The following is a 19404-nucleotide window of genomic DNA, read 5'->3' on the forward strand; positions in this document are numbered from 1 at the left end:
AGGACTCAATTTGCAAAATTAAATAGTTTAAGATTGAATTGGCAAATACGAAATAGATTCAAAATTTTTTGGACAATTTTCCTTTGCTCAAAATGAGAAAAAGAAGGAAGAAAACCCACATCGGATCCACGTAAAAGAGACGAAATTTCTTCCACGCATCTTATGAAGGGTCATCATCGAGACAACGTCAATGATGGCAACACAAAGTGTAAAGAGAACCCTTAAAGTCAGTGATTGCTATTTTGACCCTATTGGCCAAAAGACCTTCGCTTTCACGAGCAACGGAGTCAACTCCACATGTATGGGCTTCTTCCTGCACAAATATCATCCACCACCGAAGTTACCCAATTACGAAATTCACTGTGCATAAATTTCTATTTGCATCGTCTGATTTATAATTATAACCTTGCAAGTAATGTCGCGGGGCACATACTCGTGGAATCTGCATAACTTTTCATTACGTTATACGGCAAGTTTAGTCTTCTTAAAGCATCTAAATCAAGCCTATGTAGTCATAGGCTCATAACCGATGTCTCGTCGCAAAGAGATGACTGACTACTGGGCAGGAGCCTCCGAGTAATACAGCCTAATGTCTGAGACTTAAGAACTTGACTAACCCTAAAGATTATTGGGAGCGTGCAGCAGAAGTTCAATACCTTCTTCCAGAGAGATCGCCAAAAGGGAGTCGAATCCTGAGCCTGTTAACTTTGAACCCGCCTTCATTTAAAAGTTTGAGTAATTGGTCAACTAGGCCTGTTTCACACCAGGCCAATTCTCCGATGTAGGATTTTTATAATACAACTCATATGTGCAATCCTTACGGATGTTATCGATGACGTCCGGGTAACATGCAAGGGTGACAATGAGCAAATAGTCCCCAAGGTGTATAGCTTTCTTCGTACACCGGGGGAGAATGGGAATATTGCAAAGAAGGAGAATGCTTCTGCAATGCCTCATGAACACGGGAGATTGTACAAAAACTCCGTAGCATTTCCATTTCGCTGTGTTTTCTATCCATTTCTATTTTGTCCATTACCGACGAGCGACACTGGTTTCACAAGCGACGCCAGAGATGTTGATATGGGGATGTAACGAAGGGATATTTATCAAAATGAATGGAGATTTCTGGGCACAATTGTCAACGTCCTAACACCGCGTGTGGAGCATCCGCGAGTTTTAATTGTCCGACTAAAGATGGAATCGGAGAGAACAAAATCTCGAAGTTGTGGTAGGCGAATAAGTTGCTTCTTTATATGAGAACTTGCCAGGAAAGTAATGCTTTCTCCTGCGTCAATTATTAAACCTTCCTTTCGTGGCAAGACCCAAGAACTTATAAGATTATTGCCTTTCACACGCGATCGACATGGAAAACGATACCAACATAAATATATGTGAGAGAGAAAAGGCAATCAAACAAACTTGTGGCCTCTCTCCCTCTCTCTTTCTTTTCTTCTCTCTCTCTCTCTCTCCATAATGAAACACAAGGACGAGGCAAAGGGAATGACAAGTGTTGGCATCGCAACCTCAACAACGACGAGCAACGAGTGTTGCATGTGTGGGGATCACGGATTTGCTGAGGAGCTCCTTCAGTGCAAGATTTGCCATTTCAGGTCTCAACACAGGTCTCTCTCTCTCTCTCTCTCTGCCCACCACGACCTTAACACGGACTAATGCGCAAAAGGGTTTCAATTCTTGATCGTTGATCTTTACCTTTCTTTTTCCCTTTTCATCGAGTATATTGCCAAAACTTTAGTGGTCATTAAACACCCCAGAAAAATGTAGGTACTGTAGCAATCTCTACCCCAAGGCCAAGTCCTACCAAGTTTGCAACTGGTGTCTGGCTGAAAATCAGGATGGAACCTCCATGAAGGACAAGTCGAAGAAAACTTCAAATTCTTTGTCGTCCCTCAAGAACGGCACTTGCGAAGAGGAAAGCAATAAGAAGAGCAAGAAGAGAAATAACAACGGCAGAAAAATAGGTTGCCGTGATGATCATGGCGACCCGAAAGGCGAATCGACTAAGTCTTTGCGGTTTCTGCGTGCCAAGAAACAGAAGAAGCTGCCGGAGAGCTTGGCTCTGACCGCCCGAAAGAGGATCATCTCCAATGGCGACTTGGAAGAGAAGAGCAGAAGGAAGAAGGAAGAGGGGCGGTCAAAGGCAGACAGCAATGTTGGCATTGGCATCAGAAAGCGGGCGGTATTAAGGAGCAACAGAGTCGTCAGAAGGTATAAACTCCTGGATGAAGTATCAAGCGGATGACGCTGCACCGTGCACAAGTCGGTGAAGCTTCGGTTACATTTACAGTAGACCGCGATGTACATGAGAAATGGTCATGTTTTCTGTTCCCATTTTTGTGGAGTTTGATTTCTCCCAAATGGGATTACCAGGTCGTTTAATATAAATAATGGGGTCGTTGGGAGACAGATGTGAGAAACGAAGATTAGTGAGAGGAGAAAATGAGGGTTCTTCTCGACTTACTGTGCAATTGCTTCCGTCAATGCCGGTAAAAACGACATGATTCGGAGGAGAATAGCAGACAGGAAATGCTTACAAGTCTTCAAGTCAATATACTACTAGCACTTTATAGACTGACTAGAAACCCCACCTTAGATGATGGAGGAGTTCAAACCCGCGAAAGTAACTAAACCCGATACGACCGGGATTTTCAAAACTTTTAATCACGTCATGAAATTTCAGCAGTGCATCTTTAGTCCGGTTCGATCCATTAACAATCTTGAAAAGGAAAAAGAAAAAATTGACGCGTCAAAAGAAAATCACAGAGTGTCTTTTCCTTTATAGAAAGTAAAAACTGTCGAGGAAAACTCCTATTAATTTTGAAGTTGACAAAACCTTCCATATAATTATAAGTCTGATACTTATTCTGAACTAATTTATTCCAGGTATTTATGTTCTGGAAAGTCAGAAGGAAATTATTCAGACTTTACAAACTGTCAAGTATGTTTATGAAGACCCACATAATCTAGGTTCTGAGATTCAGACGCAGAAGTTATTCATATGCAAATGCAGAAGCAGAAGTTATTCAGATGCAGACGCAGACGCAGAAATTATTCAGACGCAGAATTTCTTCAGACGCAGAATTCAGAACGAAACACAACAGCTAGTGATCTGGCATGGATTTCACAGGAGGAATGTTCTGATTGTCTCAATCTCAATCAAATTGATTGACAATCAAACATCAAGACAAGAATGCATTACAACGGACAAAGCTCTACTTATGGAAACCAAGATTCTGATTGTATGGGCGATCAGAATCAGCGGGATTCAGAATCTGTCATCCAACGGCTACTCAATCCTTATTATACAAATCTGTCCAAAGTGAAGATTGGAAGATGATCCTCTGAAAGCTGTCCAACGGCTAGTAGAGGAGTATTTAAGGAGATCAACGAGCAGCAGAAGGGATACAGAATCAAGAATCAACAAGTCCAAAGTCTGAGCATACTCCAATCATTTCTCTTGTCGTTCTGAGCAAAATATTAAGATCTTGAGGAATACTTTGTAAGAGTGATTGTGTGAGATAGAGAGTCTTATCATACACAAGAGTGTTAACACTCAGAAGTTGTAATTCCTCTTAATTACATAGTGAAATCCAGCCGGTAAGCTGTAAGCGTGGGAGAGTGGACGTAGGCTTGCTATAAGCCGAACCACTATAAACTTGTGTGCAGATTCTCTATCCCTTATCTCTTACTTTACATTCTGCACATCAAAAGCACCGTCTATATAATCTGTCTTGAATCTGAATTTTATTCAGACTCTTCTGTGATTTATTTTGTTTCCGCATAAATTATTAAAAATTGGTTAAGATCACCTATTCACCCCCTCTAGGTGATCCTTGCTAGCTACATAAAAAACTCATAAAACGAACCTAGGATGGAAACTTCTCAGAATGAGTACAGAAAGACTCCGCAAGCTCTTGTTATTTGGTAGGTCTGATAGGAGGTCAATTCCTAAGCGTCAGCCTTCATGTATTTCTTTCATTCTACTGCTTGAGCTTCATTAATTGTTTTGATATGAAAGTATTATATTGCTTTAGGTGGACGTGATTGACGGTTCCAATGGTCTGCCGGTCAGCCCTGAGGTCAATGGTGAAGGGGAAAAACTTTTATTTATGTCGCTCCCGATTCACATTCTAACTGAAACAATACTCTTGGGGCCAGAAGTTAGAATAGAATTCGATTGACTGAAGGCAAAGACTAAGCATAAGTTGTGCTCGAACGAACCTTAAAAGACCACGAACCTTGAGAAGTCATTGCATGTACCCTTATTACTTGTATTGGAAGTACCTCACCAAGGAAGGGTGTTGCCACTTGTGCAGGCTGCAATGTCTTGTTTAATGATCCGGCGGCTGGTCTACTTGCACACCCCTTGTCCCTCCTCTCAGTCCTCTGTGTGTTTTTTCTTTCAGGAGGAGGACTGGAATACCTTCTTATTTTAACATCCCGGAGTCCGGATGAAACTTTTTAAGGACATGCCCATGCCCAAAAAGACCATGAACCTTGAGAAGTCACTACATGTACCCTTATTACCTGTATCGGGAGTATTTGAACCCACTCGCAGCCCATCATATGATGGATTCAAGTTGCAGGATCTGGATGGGCATCGTCACATTTTAGATCCAAAGCTTGAAGTTTTTTTCTTTTTCTTGCTGGGACAAACTTTCCTTTCGAACAAAACAGTCAAACATTACAAGGAAATCCGATACCTGAATTAAAACGATAAAGCAAAGAAGACTCCACCAACGTCATATTTTTAACTCTAGGTGGGAGATTGTTAAAAATAAACAAAGATGTGGTTCCTATCTAATGAATAACCTAATTTGCAAGCTCATAAGCAGTGCCATTGTTGGGTCGGCGAGTCCACGTCAGACTCCATCCCGGGTTGTTGCGGAGTAGAAGGCAAGAGTCTGAGACAAAAATGCCGAATACTCTAAGGGCAGAGACCCGTTTGTTGAATGGCATCAATTAAGACTTTGCAGTCACTTTTAAGCATCGCTTGGTGGATACCAAGAGCCTAAGCAAATTTGCGGTTGAAGAGAAAAGCTGCAGCTTCCACTTCCTTTGGTGAGTTCCATCTCTCGTGTCTTGTCCATGTTTGGACATCTGAGCCTCTAGCCAATCGTGCAATAATATCCATGGCCCCTCTATTATCCTTCTATGTATCATATACGTTGAACTTCAATCCTTGATCCAGCGGGGAGAGCCATGGTTCTGACATTTCCCCAGTGAATCAGCTTCTTCGCTTTTCATGACTTTGTTCCCTTCCCTAAACATGTTCGAAAATTCCATGAAATCTTGTGATACTAGCTTGACCGCCAGGGAAGGATTTGGAATATACTGATTATGTAATGTTGCATTCCTATAACGCCACATTTTAGCATATGGAATTGCTGCCAAAAGGGTCAAGAGATTGCAGTCTATGCCCATTCTTTGTGCTATTTGTCATGGGTCAAGAAAGTGGTGTACCATGTCCTTTGGCAAGCTGAAGTTCCAAGCAAACGAGATGATTCCCCATGATCTTTGTCAAAACAAATCTGGGCCAAGGAGTATGTTGTGAACATATGGATTGAATTTTCCTCCTAGTTACCACACAACGGGCAAGAAGGGTTTGGGATGTGAAGCAATCTACCTAGTTTAGCGTGATAAGGCAAAACATTAGTCACTGTCCTCCATAACATCATCTTGTGCTGCTCATGAATTTTAGCTTTCTAGAATTTGTCCCAAGTCTCTGAGTTGTTACCATCCTCTGTACGAGACTTGATGAGCTTGTTGGCGGATTTAACCATGAATATGCCATCAGTAGCTGGCTGCCAAATCAGTCTATTAACCCAAATGGAGATCGGAACATGAATATGAAGAATGGCTTGGACCGACGTTGGGCAAAACACCTTATTCAGACTACTTATATCCCAAGTTTTCGTCCCCATGATAAAGAAGCTCTCTATCTTACTCAGCTTCAAAAGAGGGTCCAGCAAATGGTATAGGACAATGAGGAATCCAAGGATGATTGCCGACTTCAATCACCTTACCATCCCCTACCTGATAAAAGAGTTCCCAATTTGAACATTTCTCTCGTATCAATAATTGCCTTCCAATACCTCAATGTCGTGATTCCAAAAAATTGGAGCTCCGGAGATATTTCTATTACGGATCAATTCCCATTCAAAGCTTGGGGCTGGAGACAGCAAAAAGGTGATCATTTTCCTACCTGTTGGTTTGGGGAACGGAGGGTTTTACTACAGACCTTGATCATGAACACGGGCCGGCCACTAGGCTCGACGGGTCGCTTAGGCCGCCTAACCCCATCAAGACTGCGAAGCACAATTTAGATGGATATAGACAAGTGTATTCTCTGTTGAGCCTCGTCCTGCCGACTTAGTCCCCGATCGATCTCGTTCAAGTCCCCTTATTTTATGTAGAAAATTTAACACCTTTCGTATCATGGGCGGCATAGGGTAAGGTCATTTCGACTCAATGCTTTTACGAGGCCCTCTTGCGAGCCCATCTTTTAATAAAGTCTTAAGTTACTATTGGGAGAGAATTTGTAAGACCATGAGAACCAAAGAACCTCGAATCCCTTGTGTCCGCCTACTTTTGGGCGTTCAATTGGATGGACCCCAACGGATGTTGCGATCCGTTATTCAATGGGGCGACTTGCTGGCAAGACGAGAGTCTCCCAATCGTGCTACCCATACCCATGTCGCATCAATGGACAGAACTTGAAGAAGTCAAATTCCGTGTGTCGCTGCGGTGCCACTTCTAGATTTTGCTTTTCTTCGCCCTTGGGTATAAAATAATCGCTATCAAATTACACGTGAAATTACATAAATTCACCTTCTGTGAAAAAGAAAATGATTGAAATCTAACCATAGTTTATAGGCAATTATGTATACTCTCGGCTCCCCCCACTCTCTCTAATATACTCCTCTCTCATCCCCCACTTCCTCTTCCATCTTTCTCTATTATGTACTATATATTGGAAATGGAATTGTTACTCCACTAACTTGAAAATGCATTGAGTGCTTGGTATAGTTCTTCCCTTCTCTTTTGACAATTACAAACTGTGAAAATGAATGCTTCAGCTTTGGTAAGGTGCTTGACGAACATTTCGCATCTTCATCCGTAGTCTCACTAAGAGCAGCGGCTCTACACTCACTAGCACCGTGCTTAACAAGCATTAATATTCCATAGAAAACATCTTATCATCCAAACTTTATCATTTCTTTGAATCGCGTTAGTGTTATTTAGCCCAATTCAGAATTAGAAAAGATTTAGTACAATCTATACAGGTGAAAGGCCACTTTGAGAATGCGGGATGTCATTCCTAGCTTACTTCTCGTGCAATTCGATGACAACAATTAAGAGGGCATAAGCGGTGCGTTATCCTCTTTCTTATGCCTCTCATGTCTCTTATATGCAAGATCGACCCTACGAATGCAAAACCTCCAAAGTCATTTCCAGGTCGAGTCGTAACCGAGTTTGCCACATCCGGGATTGCACAGAACTACCAACCTGAACATGAATTAAATACGAAGCTCTACAAAGTCATCACCGTAAACTCTGCACAGAAGTAAAATACTTGAATTGCATTATTTAATATTTCAGAGGAATGGAAAGAAGACTCATTTTACAATCAAAGAACAAGGAACAAGGGGCACCTTCTTCTCAACAAGGAATTCCATCACCATCTACCCAGTTGAAATTTTCAAATTCAAGTTTAACCTCGGTTCATAATATCTATATGACAGACAAAACTTACAAACTACGTACCCGAATGACCAAGCATTACAATTTTAACCAATCAGAGCAGAGTGCATCACGAAATGCATCTAGTTTCATATCACACTGTGCAGGATATAGTTTGCATATAACTCTTGGGGCAGGGTGCACCACAGGCCACAAATAAATATATATAAGCTACACAGTATGCAAGCTATTGGGCTGTACTGCTGCTTGAAGATTTTTCACGGCACTGTCATACTGAACGAAGCCCAAGAACCAGAATTCATGATTGTCGACAGAAATAACCTGGATGTACTTTTCAGCTGTCTTGACCCTGCTTGCTGATGGGTTGACTGCCTTCAGTTGATGCAACGGAATGACCACCTAAGTTCGGTACAAAACATCAACAACATTGAGAAAAAGCATCATCAAACGTAAAATATAACCAGAGATGACACAAAGAAAGATTTGCACTAGAAGCAAGACAAAAAAGTTTGGTCTATGACATGCTCCACACCAGCCTCATTCACAATAATCAACTACTCTTAGGTTTACAATCTGACAAGAAAGTTTCCAGTTTGGCAAGAGGCTAACAATGGCAGAGAGCAGGCAGGTTAGAACTTAGTTAACACACCAAGTGTTCCCTGCCCCGACCTGTGCAACATGCGGGGCCTGACCTTATTGCATGTACCGGCTGTGTGGTATTGTGGTCCCTGAACTGACTCACACCCACAAACCACGAATTCCTTCAAATTCCTTTTTTTCCTTGCAAGAAGGAAAAAGATTGCAAAGCTCACACTACCGGAGTGAAAATCAACCATCTTATTATTATCTAGAACTCTTAATTTTCACTGATAAAGAGAAGAAAAACTATTTACTAAATGGATATTTTTCTATGACGACAAAACCTCAAATATGCAAAAGTAAAAATAAACAATCAATCGAGTAGCACAGAGGTAGAGAGATGCATTGGTGGACAGTGCACCAAACTCCAGCTCAGGGTTAGGTAAGAGCTTTTGAGTACAGTTGGGTTTGAGTTATAAACTAAGTAGACTCAACTTGTCACAATTACATCATTAACGTGAATCTTACACGAGCATCCTTTTTTTGGGCCCATCCCTACCCCAATATCCTGTCCATCCCACTTAGTGTAGGTCAATACCGGTCCCTCTCATATAATAAGCTTAAATGTGATAATTCTAGCATGCAGGTCCCATTGAGGCTAAGCAAATTGTCATCCCTAGAAAAAAAGGGTTGCTCCAGTAGGAAGTACTACTTAGTAATCAAGCTGACCAAAATGCCAAACTAGAAGTTGAAATGACAGAGCAAATTGGAATGACAAGATGATCTCATTGATTTCATCTCTTTCTCCCCCAGAAACGATCATCTATTCTTCTCTGTAAGCAATTGCATACAAAAGCATCGAGATGAAACATCCACATCTTCACAAACATCAAACATGAAATCATGACTAAAAACTTAACTCGTTCATTAATTCATGGTACAGTAGCAGCAACTAAAATAGAATTTTATAAAGTTCACCCTTTTAATTTTCTAGCAGCTTCTTCAAAGCCAAAACTTTAAAAGTGCAAAGTTTCCCTAATATCATCACATATTTGTGACAAATGATTCTAAAGGCGAGGAAACTAGCTTATTATCTTTATGTGCATTGAGAATTTACATCAACCGTTTGCGATTCTTATGTCTTTAGTTGGTCAGAATACGACTATGAGGAAATCATTCAAAGAGGTAGGTTCAACTTCACAGGTAAAGAAAAAAACTTTTGAAGGCTGTCCATACATCAGGTGGAATATATGACTTCAAAGAAAAAAATAAAAAAGAGAAGCTTTGAGAAAGAGATCCACCTTTTTCAAAGAGAAACAAAAATTCCCGCACAACTCCTTTTCACTCTTCCCTGATCTAATCTGATTTTGTTTGTTTAGGATTTATGCTGCTCTGACTTTAACTTTTCCTTATACATTTCCTGTATACTAGAGTGGGACAAAATTGTTTATTTACATAGAAAAGAACCCACAGCTTGCCCTCTCTCCTCTCGACCAAATGCTGAAGTGGTACGAAATCTCCAACATACATACCAGTAGCAAGTGATTGTGTGTGTGTGTGTCATGTGTATATATACATAAGCAACAACCATGCAAACCTCATGTTTCAAAAAGCAACCTCATTATAAGCACATATACTGAATTTAATTGCTCACCATGGAAATCAACATCGGAAATAAAGATAATGCTTTAATTTTAGAATGAGGATGCGCACCTTATAGTAACTATATTCAGTCCGATCACCAGATTTGTAGGAAAGAGGATTGTCGCTACAAAATGCAAGCTTCGCCGTAGACAAGTATAGAGTGCCCATCACCGGACCAGCAGACGTGGACAAATAACACGCAAACGACTTCAGAAGCTGCTCCTCAGGAACAGTTTCAAAAGTAGCCTGGAAAACCTTCTCATAACCGCCTTCCGCCAGAAGTTTTGTTCCCTGAGCAATTCTGCTGACAGCGGCATCGGCAAAGCTGGGGCCGGTTTTCACTGTTCAAATAACAATTTCTTTTTTAGCAATAGGCAAGCAAATGATCTTCCTTTTTTTCGCTAGCTGCATCAGGTGGCTTACTAGGCAAAGTTCTACATAAAATTACTCACTCCAACCAAAACTGTCAATCAGAAATCGCGAGTATCGACCTTGCAGAGAATCATGAATTTATCAGGTCATATCGAATGGCATAGCCAAATCCACCATCAAATCCCTCGCGAGGTCCAGAGAATTCTTTCGTCCCCGAGCTCAAGCAACAATTCTAAGGAACTGAAAAGAGGCAGGGGGACTTACAGTGCTGCCACATGTTCCCGGCGAGGTCCTCGGCCTTCTTAGTCGCCTCGGCCGCCTTCTTTCCCCATCTCCCAAGCGCATCCTTCACCGAATCCATCGTATCTGCGCATAATCAAGACAGATTCACGAAACCGACAAACAAACTAACTTAAACGAACCAAAGAAGGCAATCGACAGCTTCCTCAATTCTCGAATCCAAAGAGGAGTCGAGGAACCGCAACGAATCGGTAACACTCACTCTTGGCAGACGATTGCGGAGCGGGAGCGGGAGCCTGAGCGATGTAGGGATTCGAGTCCGCGGGCATGGAGGTGGCGGCGCTGCCGGAGATCGGGGCACGGGGGGCCTCGCCGGGGACGGCGGCGGGAGGGGGGGCGGCGACGTCGTTGGGGTCGAGCTTGGGGTAGGGCGCGTAATCGGAGGAGTGGGGCTTGGGATCGGGGTCGGGCGAGGGCGAGGGCTTCGGCGGGTGAGCCGGATCCGACTCGGCCTGGCTCATGGCTCGGCTTGGCTGCGGCGGCTGCTCGCGTTTTCCGGCAGGATCGGCGAAGGAGATTGATCGGCGGCCGGGCGATGAGGAGAAGGTTCAAGGAGGAGGGAGAAGAGGAAGCGATGACGAGCTGTTTGTTGTTGATGCTGTGGGGGTCGTTCTCAGGGTTTGAATGGTGCTGATGCGACGGTCAATATCAAGCCGATCTCAGATTCTAAACGTACATCATCAGGAAATGGGAACATGCAACGTTTCTCCCTCTCTCTCTCTCTCTCTCTCTCTCTCTCTCCATCTTTTTTTCAAACAATTGTTTATTTTATTTTATTTTATTTTGGGACTTTTCGTGATATTTGTAAGAAGAAACCGGAGATTACGGGCTTGATTGCATTAGAAGGGGCCCCACAGCTTTCGAAAATTTTGATTTACAACCTGGGATCGTCCGAAAGACGTGGCACCGCCTCACGAATCATCATCATTGCGTAAGGGATTCACAATCATATGGCGATTTCAAATTTGAGGCTATCTTTTTTTCAAAAACGATTCATCGTATTATTTGAAATAATTAATTAATAAAAAATATTTTTATTATCGACACAGGCAGTCATTATTTTAAAAAAATATCTTTTTAAATCATTCATTTTTCGCCAAATAAATAAATCTGAAAGAGCAATAAACTTAAGACTTTAAAGCATTCTCTCCTGTGCTATTGTTCATATGTGGCACTTGAGATCTCTTGGCATTGTTTTTAATTCTTTTTCATAGCATATAAAAAAGTGCAGGTGCTGTAACACAGAAAAAAAGGAAAAGAGGAAAAGAAACAGGTGAACTAAAATATGGAGAGAGAGAGAGAGAAACAAAGAAAAATAAATTGGCTTCCATCACACAACATGCAATAATTTCTAGTAGGGTGCTTATTTCAACCATAAGGCAAAGATGCTGATTAAAATATCATAAGAGAAAATAAATAAGCTACAATCCAAAAAGTAAGTGTCATTACATTTTAATTCAAAAAATTTGATTAATTAGATTGTGTAACCTTGATATCACATAAATAGTGTAATTCTTGCGCAGTATAACTTCCAACTCATTTTTGCAGATTTCAACCAAATACTGAAAAATTTGGCCATTTTCTAAAAAATGACTTCTTCGAAAACATTTTCCCAAATTGGTAAATTCCATGAAAGAAAAGGAGCCAAGAAGAACTAAATATCAGTTATACACGGATCTACATACCACGTATCCTCCTTTTTTTGTTTTTGGACACTCGACTTAATTCTTGCATGATAGAAGTGAATGAGACAAATAGTAATAACATAAAATCTGCAGAGGCATGCAGCTGATTCATTGAAAGAGGGAGGGAATGATACATTCCTGCGAACAACTTATGATTTCATGTCACAAACCCCATGATGTTAAAAGGGATGTAATATTTATTCGGCACGATACCATGATTGATGAATTTCACAGCGAGGAAGCTAAGGAAGCTAGTCAGGGAGCCAGTCGAACAATTCTCCAGACTCGTCTTCCATCGACCTCTTGTGGACAATACTGCAACCTGTAAGAAGACCATCCACAATCAACCAAATACATTGTGTGAACCGAAACCAAGCATGCCTCATTTACTCGGCATTACTTCCACATGACACATCTATCATTCAAGAATGATAGTTTGAACATTTACTCGAACATCATCAGTTTCTCTTCTGTGCAAAAAGATCCTGCACCATGGGATTCCTAACGCTCCCATACAGGTTCTTTTATCATTTCATTAATAAAATTTGCTCACATTAGAACTCGTGCAATATTTTCTGGCTTACTCTTATTCACAAGAATCCCCATTCCAATGTGCCTTTTGGCCAGCATAGCATTGAGCCTTATTACAGACTATCTAATTGTTCATTGTTAACACAGCGTAAAGTGTAGCCATAGTGCCATACCAATATGGCATCAAGTCCAAGATTGCTTCCCAACTAAACGGAATGCAGTAAGGTGTCTACTCCTATGAGACTACTTATTTTAACCATGAAGAGGTAAAATAACTCCAGCAAAAATAGCAATGGATCACAGCCAAATAGTTAGTAACGACTAATACAAAGATGACAATATCCAATGTAGATTCCTGTGATTACATCATCATCTAGAAATTGACAATTCGCCAAAAACCTTCCATTAGTTTCGTTTAATGTGATTAGAAAAACTTAGGCCAGATTAGAAAGAAACTATACCTGTCATGCAGGCGAGACTGCTGGCCTTGCCAAAATTCGAAAAGCTCTGGCTTAAGTCTGTATCCCCCCCAGTGTTTAGGCTTTGGAATCAAATTCCTGCATCCCATGCAGTGGAAAGGAAATTTCACCCCACGTATGTGATATACACGTGCAACAGGATAAAAATACTTCACGCCAGATCATCACAGGTATCATTGTCAAGTAGCATAGACCAGATCATCTTTAAAATACACGATATTAGATAAGATAAATTTTCATACAGATAACTGCAGTTCTGAGTGCTCATATAATCTGGAAATCTAAGAAGACAGCTTATGGAGCTGATCGTATATGATGAAGGTATATGCTAGAATAATTGTCACAACTCACACATCAGAAAACTTTTCCTCCAACTCTTTGTACTGTTGGTGGAGCACCTGCCTTCCAGGAACTATAGAACTCTGAAGGGAAAAAAAAAGTTTGTCTCATAAAATGGATGCTTACAATATTATGTGCTTTACGTCAATAATTTAAACCAAAGATACCTGGTTGCTGACTATTGCTCCAATCTGACTTCCATGAGGACGGCTGTGGAAGTACAGCTCAGATTCTTCATTGGAAACTTTCTCGACAGATCCTTCCACTCTTACCTAGATTCAAAATTTTCAATCAAGCTTCTCGATAGCTGATTTTGGTTTGTATAGGCAAAGGCAAAACAGCAAAATGGCCAGAAAAATTGGTAAAAGGTAGTCCCCTATCATTCTAGTGATATCACTCGAGAAAATGGTGATCATACAGCAACATGTTGAAGCACAGAGTAAGAAGAGAATAAAGATCCTTCTGCTCGTGCCTTATTAGCTTTAATCAAGGATAGGGAGTAAAATCTATGACGCAGTAAGCTGCAATGTTGTGGTTCACATTTCACACTATTGGCAGCTAGCTGTAATATTTACACCATTGCTGCTGCACAACTAGTTTAGTCTCCAGCACGCTGGTTGCTGCCATCATACCTTGCTTTTTTTCTTCTTTTGTTCTTTTCCAGTAACCACAGTACCGCCTTACTCCCCATTAAAATTAAATCCCCACATAACCACCATAACCACACCACCCCCCCAAAACCAAACAAAAAAGGAAGTAGCAGCATAGACTATGAGCTCATCCTGAGGTCGAAGTTCACCTCATTCTAAATGAACTACCCCGTCACAATCTAACATTGTAATAGAACAATTCCAGATTCCACGCCTCTCGGAGAATTTAATTGATCTGTGATATATCAAGCGACTGCTTTACATCAATTCACTTCCACCAGGATATGTAGAGTCCTCCGGAATAATTCACTCATCACGAGATCTGACAATTCTTAGCACGGTCCTCAGATTTGCATGCATTACCTGACGGTTGAGGCTTTCCCAGTAGAAAAGCAGTGATGCCCAAGGATTTTCAGATAAATCACGTGCCTTTCGACTTTCATAATTGGTGTACCTAAAGGGGGGAACAACATATACTAAATATTCGGCTGTCAAAAAGGTCCATATTCAGCACCTGGGCAATATTGCAACAGCAAAAAAAATAGCACTGACCAGACAAAGCCATCCTCGTCAACTCCTTTCAGCAAAACCATGCGTGATGAGCTGTGTCAAAAAACGACATTTTTTTGAATCATTCTAATTCATCCATGTTTGTTGACATGTCATTGTCACAAGGCATACTACACAAATATGACACGTGGATGTCGACAACCCACTATAAGCTCTTAGCCATGAAAGAGCCGTCACTGCAGCAAGACTAAAGAGTTTTCCGTACCTTTCGTCTGATTACGAAGTTCTTAAACAATATCTGGACATGTCAAACTCTTATAAAAATAGACAAATAGAGTTAAGACTTTCATAGAGACCATCGGAAGTCAGTATCTGGACGATAGTCAACTCAACTAGAGAATTCCACTATGTGATAGTTAGAAGACTAAGAAGTGGGAAAAAAGCACAAACTTACGGTTTCCCATCCTTGCCAGCAGTTGACAATGCCATGGCATTTGGTTCCCGCAACCCAGCAGTCACTGCTTCTTCAAACCATTTGCGAAACTATAGGAAGTTGTCACTCGTTGGTGATAAAGTGGAAGGAATCGTGGTTCAATAAGAAAAACAATTTTCCGAGGTACAAGTTGAAAAAATGTGCTAGACATAAAAAATTAGAGCAGATGACAAACTCAGTGAAAGAGGTGATATGCTTCAACATCTAAAATTACCTGCTTCATGGGGTCAGCCTCAACTTCTTCCTCACGAAACTCTGGTGAAATGTAGTTCTCTCTCATAGATGATATATCAACTTGAGGAACCTTGCCAATACGGACACACATCGATGTTCCAGGATATGGAGGAAGGCGGAGGTTATATCTTTCTGCTATAGGTGGTGGGACAAATCTACCTCCTAAAAAGTGATGTGGACCACGAAATTGCTTGGCACACAACTTTGGAGCAGTTAGAGAAACCTAAACAAATGAAAACCTACGGGCATGAGGTTGTTTTTTCAGTAGCTTGTAAAGAGCAACCACTTTATTGGTTTGATGCATTAATTTGAACACTTCAGAAGTCCCGCAAGAAATATACCAACATATCAGGCTTGATGCCTTCACCATCGACATCCCCTTCTTCAACATGCCATCCGGAAGGGATATCAACGGAGACAATTACAGGAGACTTTTTATTTGTTGGGTCACTTTTCCGCATTCCAACCAATCTTCTTATTATATCGTCAAAAGGCGGCCTTGCGGTACCTGAGGAATTCGAAAATAAGTTGATATCTCAGAAAAATGAAAAAGGAAAAATCAGTTATACAAAGAAAATTAAGCCAAAATAGCCATAACATAAAGAGACAGACAGAGGAGTACAACTAAAGTGAAAGAAATACCTTCTGCTTGCATGCGCAGTGGGAAATTGACTATTTCAGAGAGACAATCAAGAATGCAGGACAGTGATATATCCGAGTATTCTTTACAGTGGGGAAGTTATTTGATTATCATTGTCCTAGTGTCAAATTCCATACGTAAGACAATATTTTGTCTTCAGAAGGCGAAGAATCATATTTTTTCCGTAAACATTGTACTCTTGCGTGTTTGGTTAGGAATTTTCACCTGTTTAAGCCTTTATGGAAGTTTAGTGGAATTAAACAATTGTTAGAGAAATAATACCACTCAAATATATCCCACATAATCGAGTAGGGTTAATATCCTCCAACGCCGCAAAGTGTAGCTCTGTCCATGAAGAACAAGAGAATCTATAGACAGGCATCAAGTGAGTCTGCAATGAGTACCCGAAGTCTATTCAGACTCCACGAGAATGGAAATGCTAAAACATAAAGTTATAAGTTAAGAGGCTTCACCAGGCATATTGACATTCTCCTGTCATCTAAACATGCCCTAGTATGGTAAGCCTTTGCTATTAAAGTCAAATTGCGGTATTCACATGTAAGCCTTATATCATCGCAAATTGTAGGAACTCGGGTGAAACTTAAATTCCAGAAATAAAACAGAGATAATTTCCAATCAACACGGAACACCAAAGAAACTACCAAAAGAGAAGCCTTAACGTAAACCTTAAACTTGAGACGTTAAAGTAATTACCATGGAATGAGAACCCAAATACTGCATCCAGCAAGATATCAAACTCCGTAGACAAGTCTGAAGGAAGATCTTCTACTGACAAGAAAGGAACTCTCAGAGATTCAAGCTGCAGACAGGAAGATACCAGCAAGGTAATGTAAAAGCTGCCACTGAAAAACTGTTCCAGCATATTGGATTCAAAATCGTGTCCAACCTGAGTAACCAGACCAGTATAAAGAGGCTTCGGAGTACGCTTAGGATAACAAATGTATGGCTTGTACCCAAAATGAAACAAATGACGAGCAGCTACCAGGCCATCACCACCATTGTTCCCGGGTCCACATATTGCAAGGACGCGCTTATACTCGCTGGCTTTGTAGACCTGCCAACAAATCAGATTCACAATTAGCCAGCATAACAGCTACCCAAATTCTAAATGCTAAGAAACCCAAGCAGAATTCAGCCAACTAAAGCTGGAGCAGTAACCACATAATTCCACCACAAAGTTCTGGAAATAATGTCATGGCAAGTAGCAATGTACTTCTCTTGGTCAACAGAACTAATAAAAACAAAGTTTGTTGGACTGATCAGGACACTGAAGTCTATAGTTACATTATCTCCGAAGACAAAACCCAACAGAATCACAGTACGGACACGCATTCTGCGTACATTAGATGCTTATAATCCAGCGATGCATAAAACAGAGCATAAACTCTAAAACTGAACATATCACTCAGCCTAGCCATCTGTCGACCACTTACTTCTTATCCCGCATTTTAATCTCAATTGTTTATGAAGCCTATCGCTCCCTGACAATGCGCCCGCGCCATGGCAAACAAATCAAACAGTAGCCACAGAACAGAATCAAAGGAAGCCCAAGCAAGGCGTTACCTCGGCGATTGAAGTCGCCACGCTCAGGCCAGCCAACTCCTGCAGAAATCAAAAGCCAAAAAACGTAATGATATTAACAATTAGAACTAGCTGCAAACGAGACTCCACGCCCCCAAAAACACGACAATCACAGACAACGCGACCCGCGGTGCAATCACAGGCATGAAAATCCGAACTCGGGCACTGACCATGAGCTGATCGACGCTGAAGCCGAGGGGGCCCATGAGGTTCTCGTCGACCTCGGCGGCCTCTCTCTGCGTAAGGTACGACACGGAGCTCGGATCGGCGAGGCTCTCCGACCGCTCCGCCATCGCTCGACGCCCGGAGCCCGACCCGGAGCAGAAGGAACGAATCGCGGGGCCCCAACCAGTACCCCAAAATCCCTGGCAAAGAAGAGGAAGGAGGAGCGAGCGACGAATGTGAGGTGTCGACAAAATGGCGAACAGATAGAGAGTAGAGAGAGGAGAGACTCACGGCGGAGAGAGGAGGGAGGTGGCGGCGGAGGGAGAGCGGAGGGGAGGGCTTAAAAAGGGCGGAGCAGATAAGGGGAGGGTGTGATTGGGCGAGGAAGAAGCATGTCATCGCCGTCGTGGTGGTGGTGGTGGTTTTGTTGCGGAGGATTGACCGCCACATGCTTGCGACGACATGTACGTGAGCGAGGAGGCGAGTTCGAGAGTTTGGTGAGCATCGTCGTCGTTCACGCCAGCATCGGGTTCTTTCCTTGAGCCCCCTTTCCTTTTGAGGCGCGGCCTTTTAAAGCTTCTGTGGATGAGCCTTGGGACAGCAAAGCTGGGGCAGCGAGCGAGCGAGCGAGCCAGTCTCTTCACGCGACGTGAATATGGAGCTCGAGGTTCCGGACTCGGCCGCTGCGATTTGACTTACTTGTTCACGTGCCGCTCGGGAATTGTAAATGCACCGAGGTACATCCCCGGTCGTGTGGCCCGGTCCTTCCCCGCCTTGGTGGGATGCTTGCCCACGACGCTTGGTCCAGCCTATTGAGTAACCAAGGTGCACTGTCGGTTTGAGGTTGATTATTGCATTTATTTAGGGAAGGATGATGCAGAGTCTCTGAAGTTTGATCCAATGTGTAATGTGATCCCTGCACTTTTAATTTATTCAATGTAGTCCCTGAACTTTAATCTAATATGTAACGTGATCCATAATCTTTTTAATTTGTTTAATGCCGTTCCCTGAACTTATGTTATATGTTCAATTTAGTTCTTGAACTATATGAAAATATTGAATTTAATTCTTGAACTTGAATTAATGGAAGAACCATATTAAATATTTTCATATAGTTCAGAGACTAAATTAAACGCGTTTCATAAGTTCAAGGAACGATAATAAACAAATTAAAAGTTCAAGGACCATATTGAACGTTAAGCTAAAGTTCAATGACTATATTGAACTAATTAAAAGTGTAAAGATCATTGCACATTGGACCAGAGTTCAGGGACTTAATTTAGAATTCAAAAAAAGAAAAACGTGAGAAACGTTTTAAATTTCTCACATGAAGTGCACGGATGAGGTTGATTATTGCACTCTAAGGACAGTTAAGTAATTTTACCAAGTGCAATTTCTTAACTTAAAATAGGTAGTTGATTTCTTTGTTTCACCTTTTTATCATTTTTCTTTATTCATT

General features: G+C 41.5%; 3 protein-coding genes across 5 annotated transcripts; 1 reads left to right on the forward strand and 2 right to left on the reverse strand.

Annotated features, from left to right (window-relative positions):
- Positions 1–1364: 1364 nt before the first annotated feature.
- LOC115676487 (uncharacterized) lies at positions 1365–4838 on the forward strand. Of its 3 annotated transcripts, XM_056311820.1 has the most exons (3): positions 1366–1622; positions 1783–2226; positions 4053–4838. In XM_056311820.1, exons 1-3 carry the CDS (start codon positions 1474–1476, stop codon positions 4060–4062), a joined length of 603 nt encoding a protein of 200 aa, XP_056167795.1. In that variant the 5' UTR covers positions 1366–1473; the 3' UTR covers positions 4063–4838. The 3 variants fall into 3 exon arrangements, with proteins under 3 accessions (XP_056167794.1, XP_056167795.1, XP_030455294.1); XM_056311819.1 differs by lacking the exon at positions 4053–4838 and having other exon boundaries at positions 1365–1610; positions 1783–2420; XM_030599434.2 differs by lacking the exon at positions 4053–4838 and having other exon boundaries at positions 1367–1622; positions 1783–2420.
- Positions 4839–7583: 2745 nt separating this feature from the next.
- Positions 7584–11319, reverse strand: LOC115676478 (GEM-like protein 1). Its single transcript, XM_030599419.2, has 4 exons — positions 10820–11319; positions 10582–10683; positions 10015–10286; positions 7584–8121 (listed from the first exon to the last, which is right to left on the reverse strand). The coding sequence occupies exons 1-4, from the start codon at positions 11076–11078 to the stop codon at positions 7933–7935; spliced, it is 822 nt and encodes a 273-aa protein (XP_030455279.1). The 5' UTR covers positions 11079–11319; the 3' UTR covers positions 7584–7932.
- Positions 11320–12363: 1044 nt separating this feature from the next.
- On the reverse strand, positions 12364–18597 carry LOC115676479 (pyridoxine/pyridoxamine 5'-phosphate oxidase 1, chloroplastic). Its single transcript, XM_030599420.2, has 14 exons — positions 18237–18597; positions 17951–18145; positions 17763–17801; positions 17086–17253; positions 16893–16998; positions 15880–16046; positions 15519–15761; positions 15266–15354; positions 14854–14904; positions 14665–14755; positions 13819–13923; positions 13664–13734; positions 13295–13390; positions 12364–12624 (listed from the first exon to the last, which is right to left on the reverse strand). The coding sequence occupies exons 1-14, from the start codon at positions 18393–18395 to the stop codon at positions 12558–12560; spliced, it is 1647 nt and encodes a 548-aa protein (XP_030455280.1). The 5' UTR covers positions 18396–18597; the 3' UTR covers positions 12364–12557.
- Between the last annotated feature and the right edge of the window lie 807 nt (positions 18598–19404).

Source organism: Syzygium oleosum, unplaced genomic scaffold (assembly GCF_021117445.2).
Source record: "Syzygium oleosum isolate NSW1041296 unplaced genomic scaffold, Sole_v2.1 Sole_v2.05, whole genome shotgun sequence".
NCBI lineage: Eukaryota > Viridiplantae > Streptophyta > Magnoliopsida > Myrtales > Myrtaceae > Syzygium > Syzygium oleosum.

Coding starts and splice junctions, on each gene's coding strand:
- LOC115676478 (XM_030599419.2), bottom strand. CDS start 11,078: ATGAGCCAGGCCGAGTCGGATCCGGCTCACCCGCCGAAGCCCTCGCCC. Junction 10,684..10,819: donor TCCGCAATCGTCTGCCAAGA/GTGAGTGTTACC, acceptor GATTATGCGCAG/ATACGATGGATTCGGTGAAG. Junction 10,287..10,581: donor CGGGAACATGTGGCAGCACT/GTAAGTCCCCCT, acceptor TTATTTGAACAG/TGAAAACCGGCCCCAGCTTT.
- LOC115676487 (XM_030599434.2), top strand. CDS start 1,474: ATGAAACACAAGGACGAGGCAAAGGGAATGACAAGTGTTGGCATCGCA. Junction 1,623..1,782: donor CATTTCAGGTCTCAACACAG/GTCTCTCTCTCT, acceptor AGAAAAATGTAG/GTACTGTAGCAATCTCTACC.
- LOC115676479 (XM_030599420.2), bottom strand. CDS start 18,395: ATGTGGCGGTCAATCCTCCGCAACAAAACCACCACCACCACCACGACG. Junction 15,355..15,518: donor AGGCTGACCCCATGAAGCAG/GTAATTTTAGAT, acceptor AACTTCCTATAG/TTTCGCAAATGGTTTGAAGA. Junction 12,625..13,294: donor CAGTCTCGCCTGCATGACAG/GTATAGTTTCTT, acceptor GTCTTCTTACAG/GTTGCAGTATTGTCCACAAG.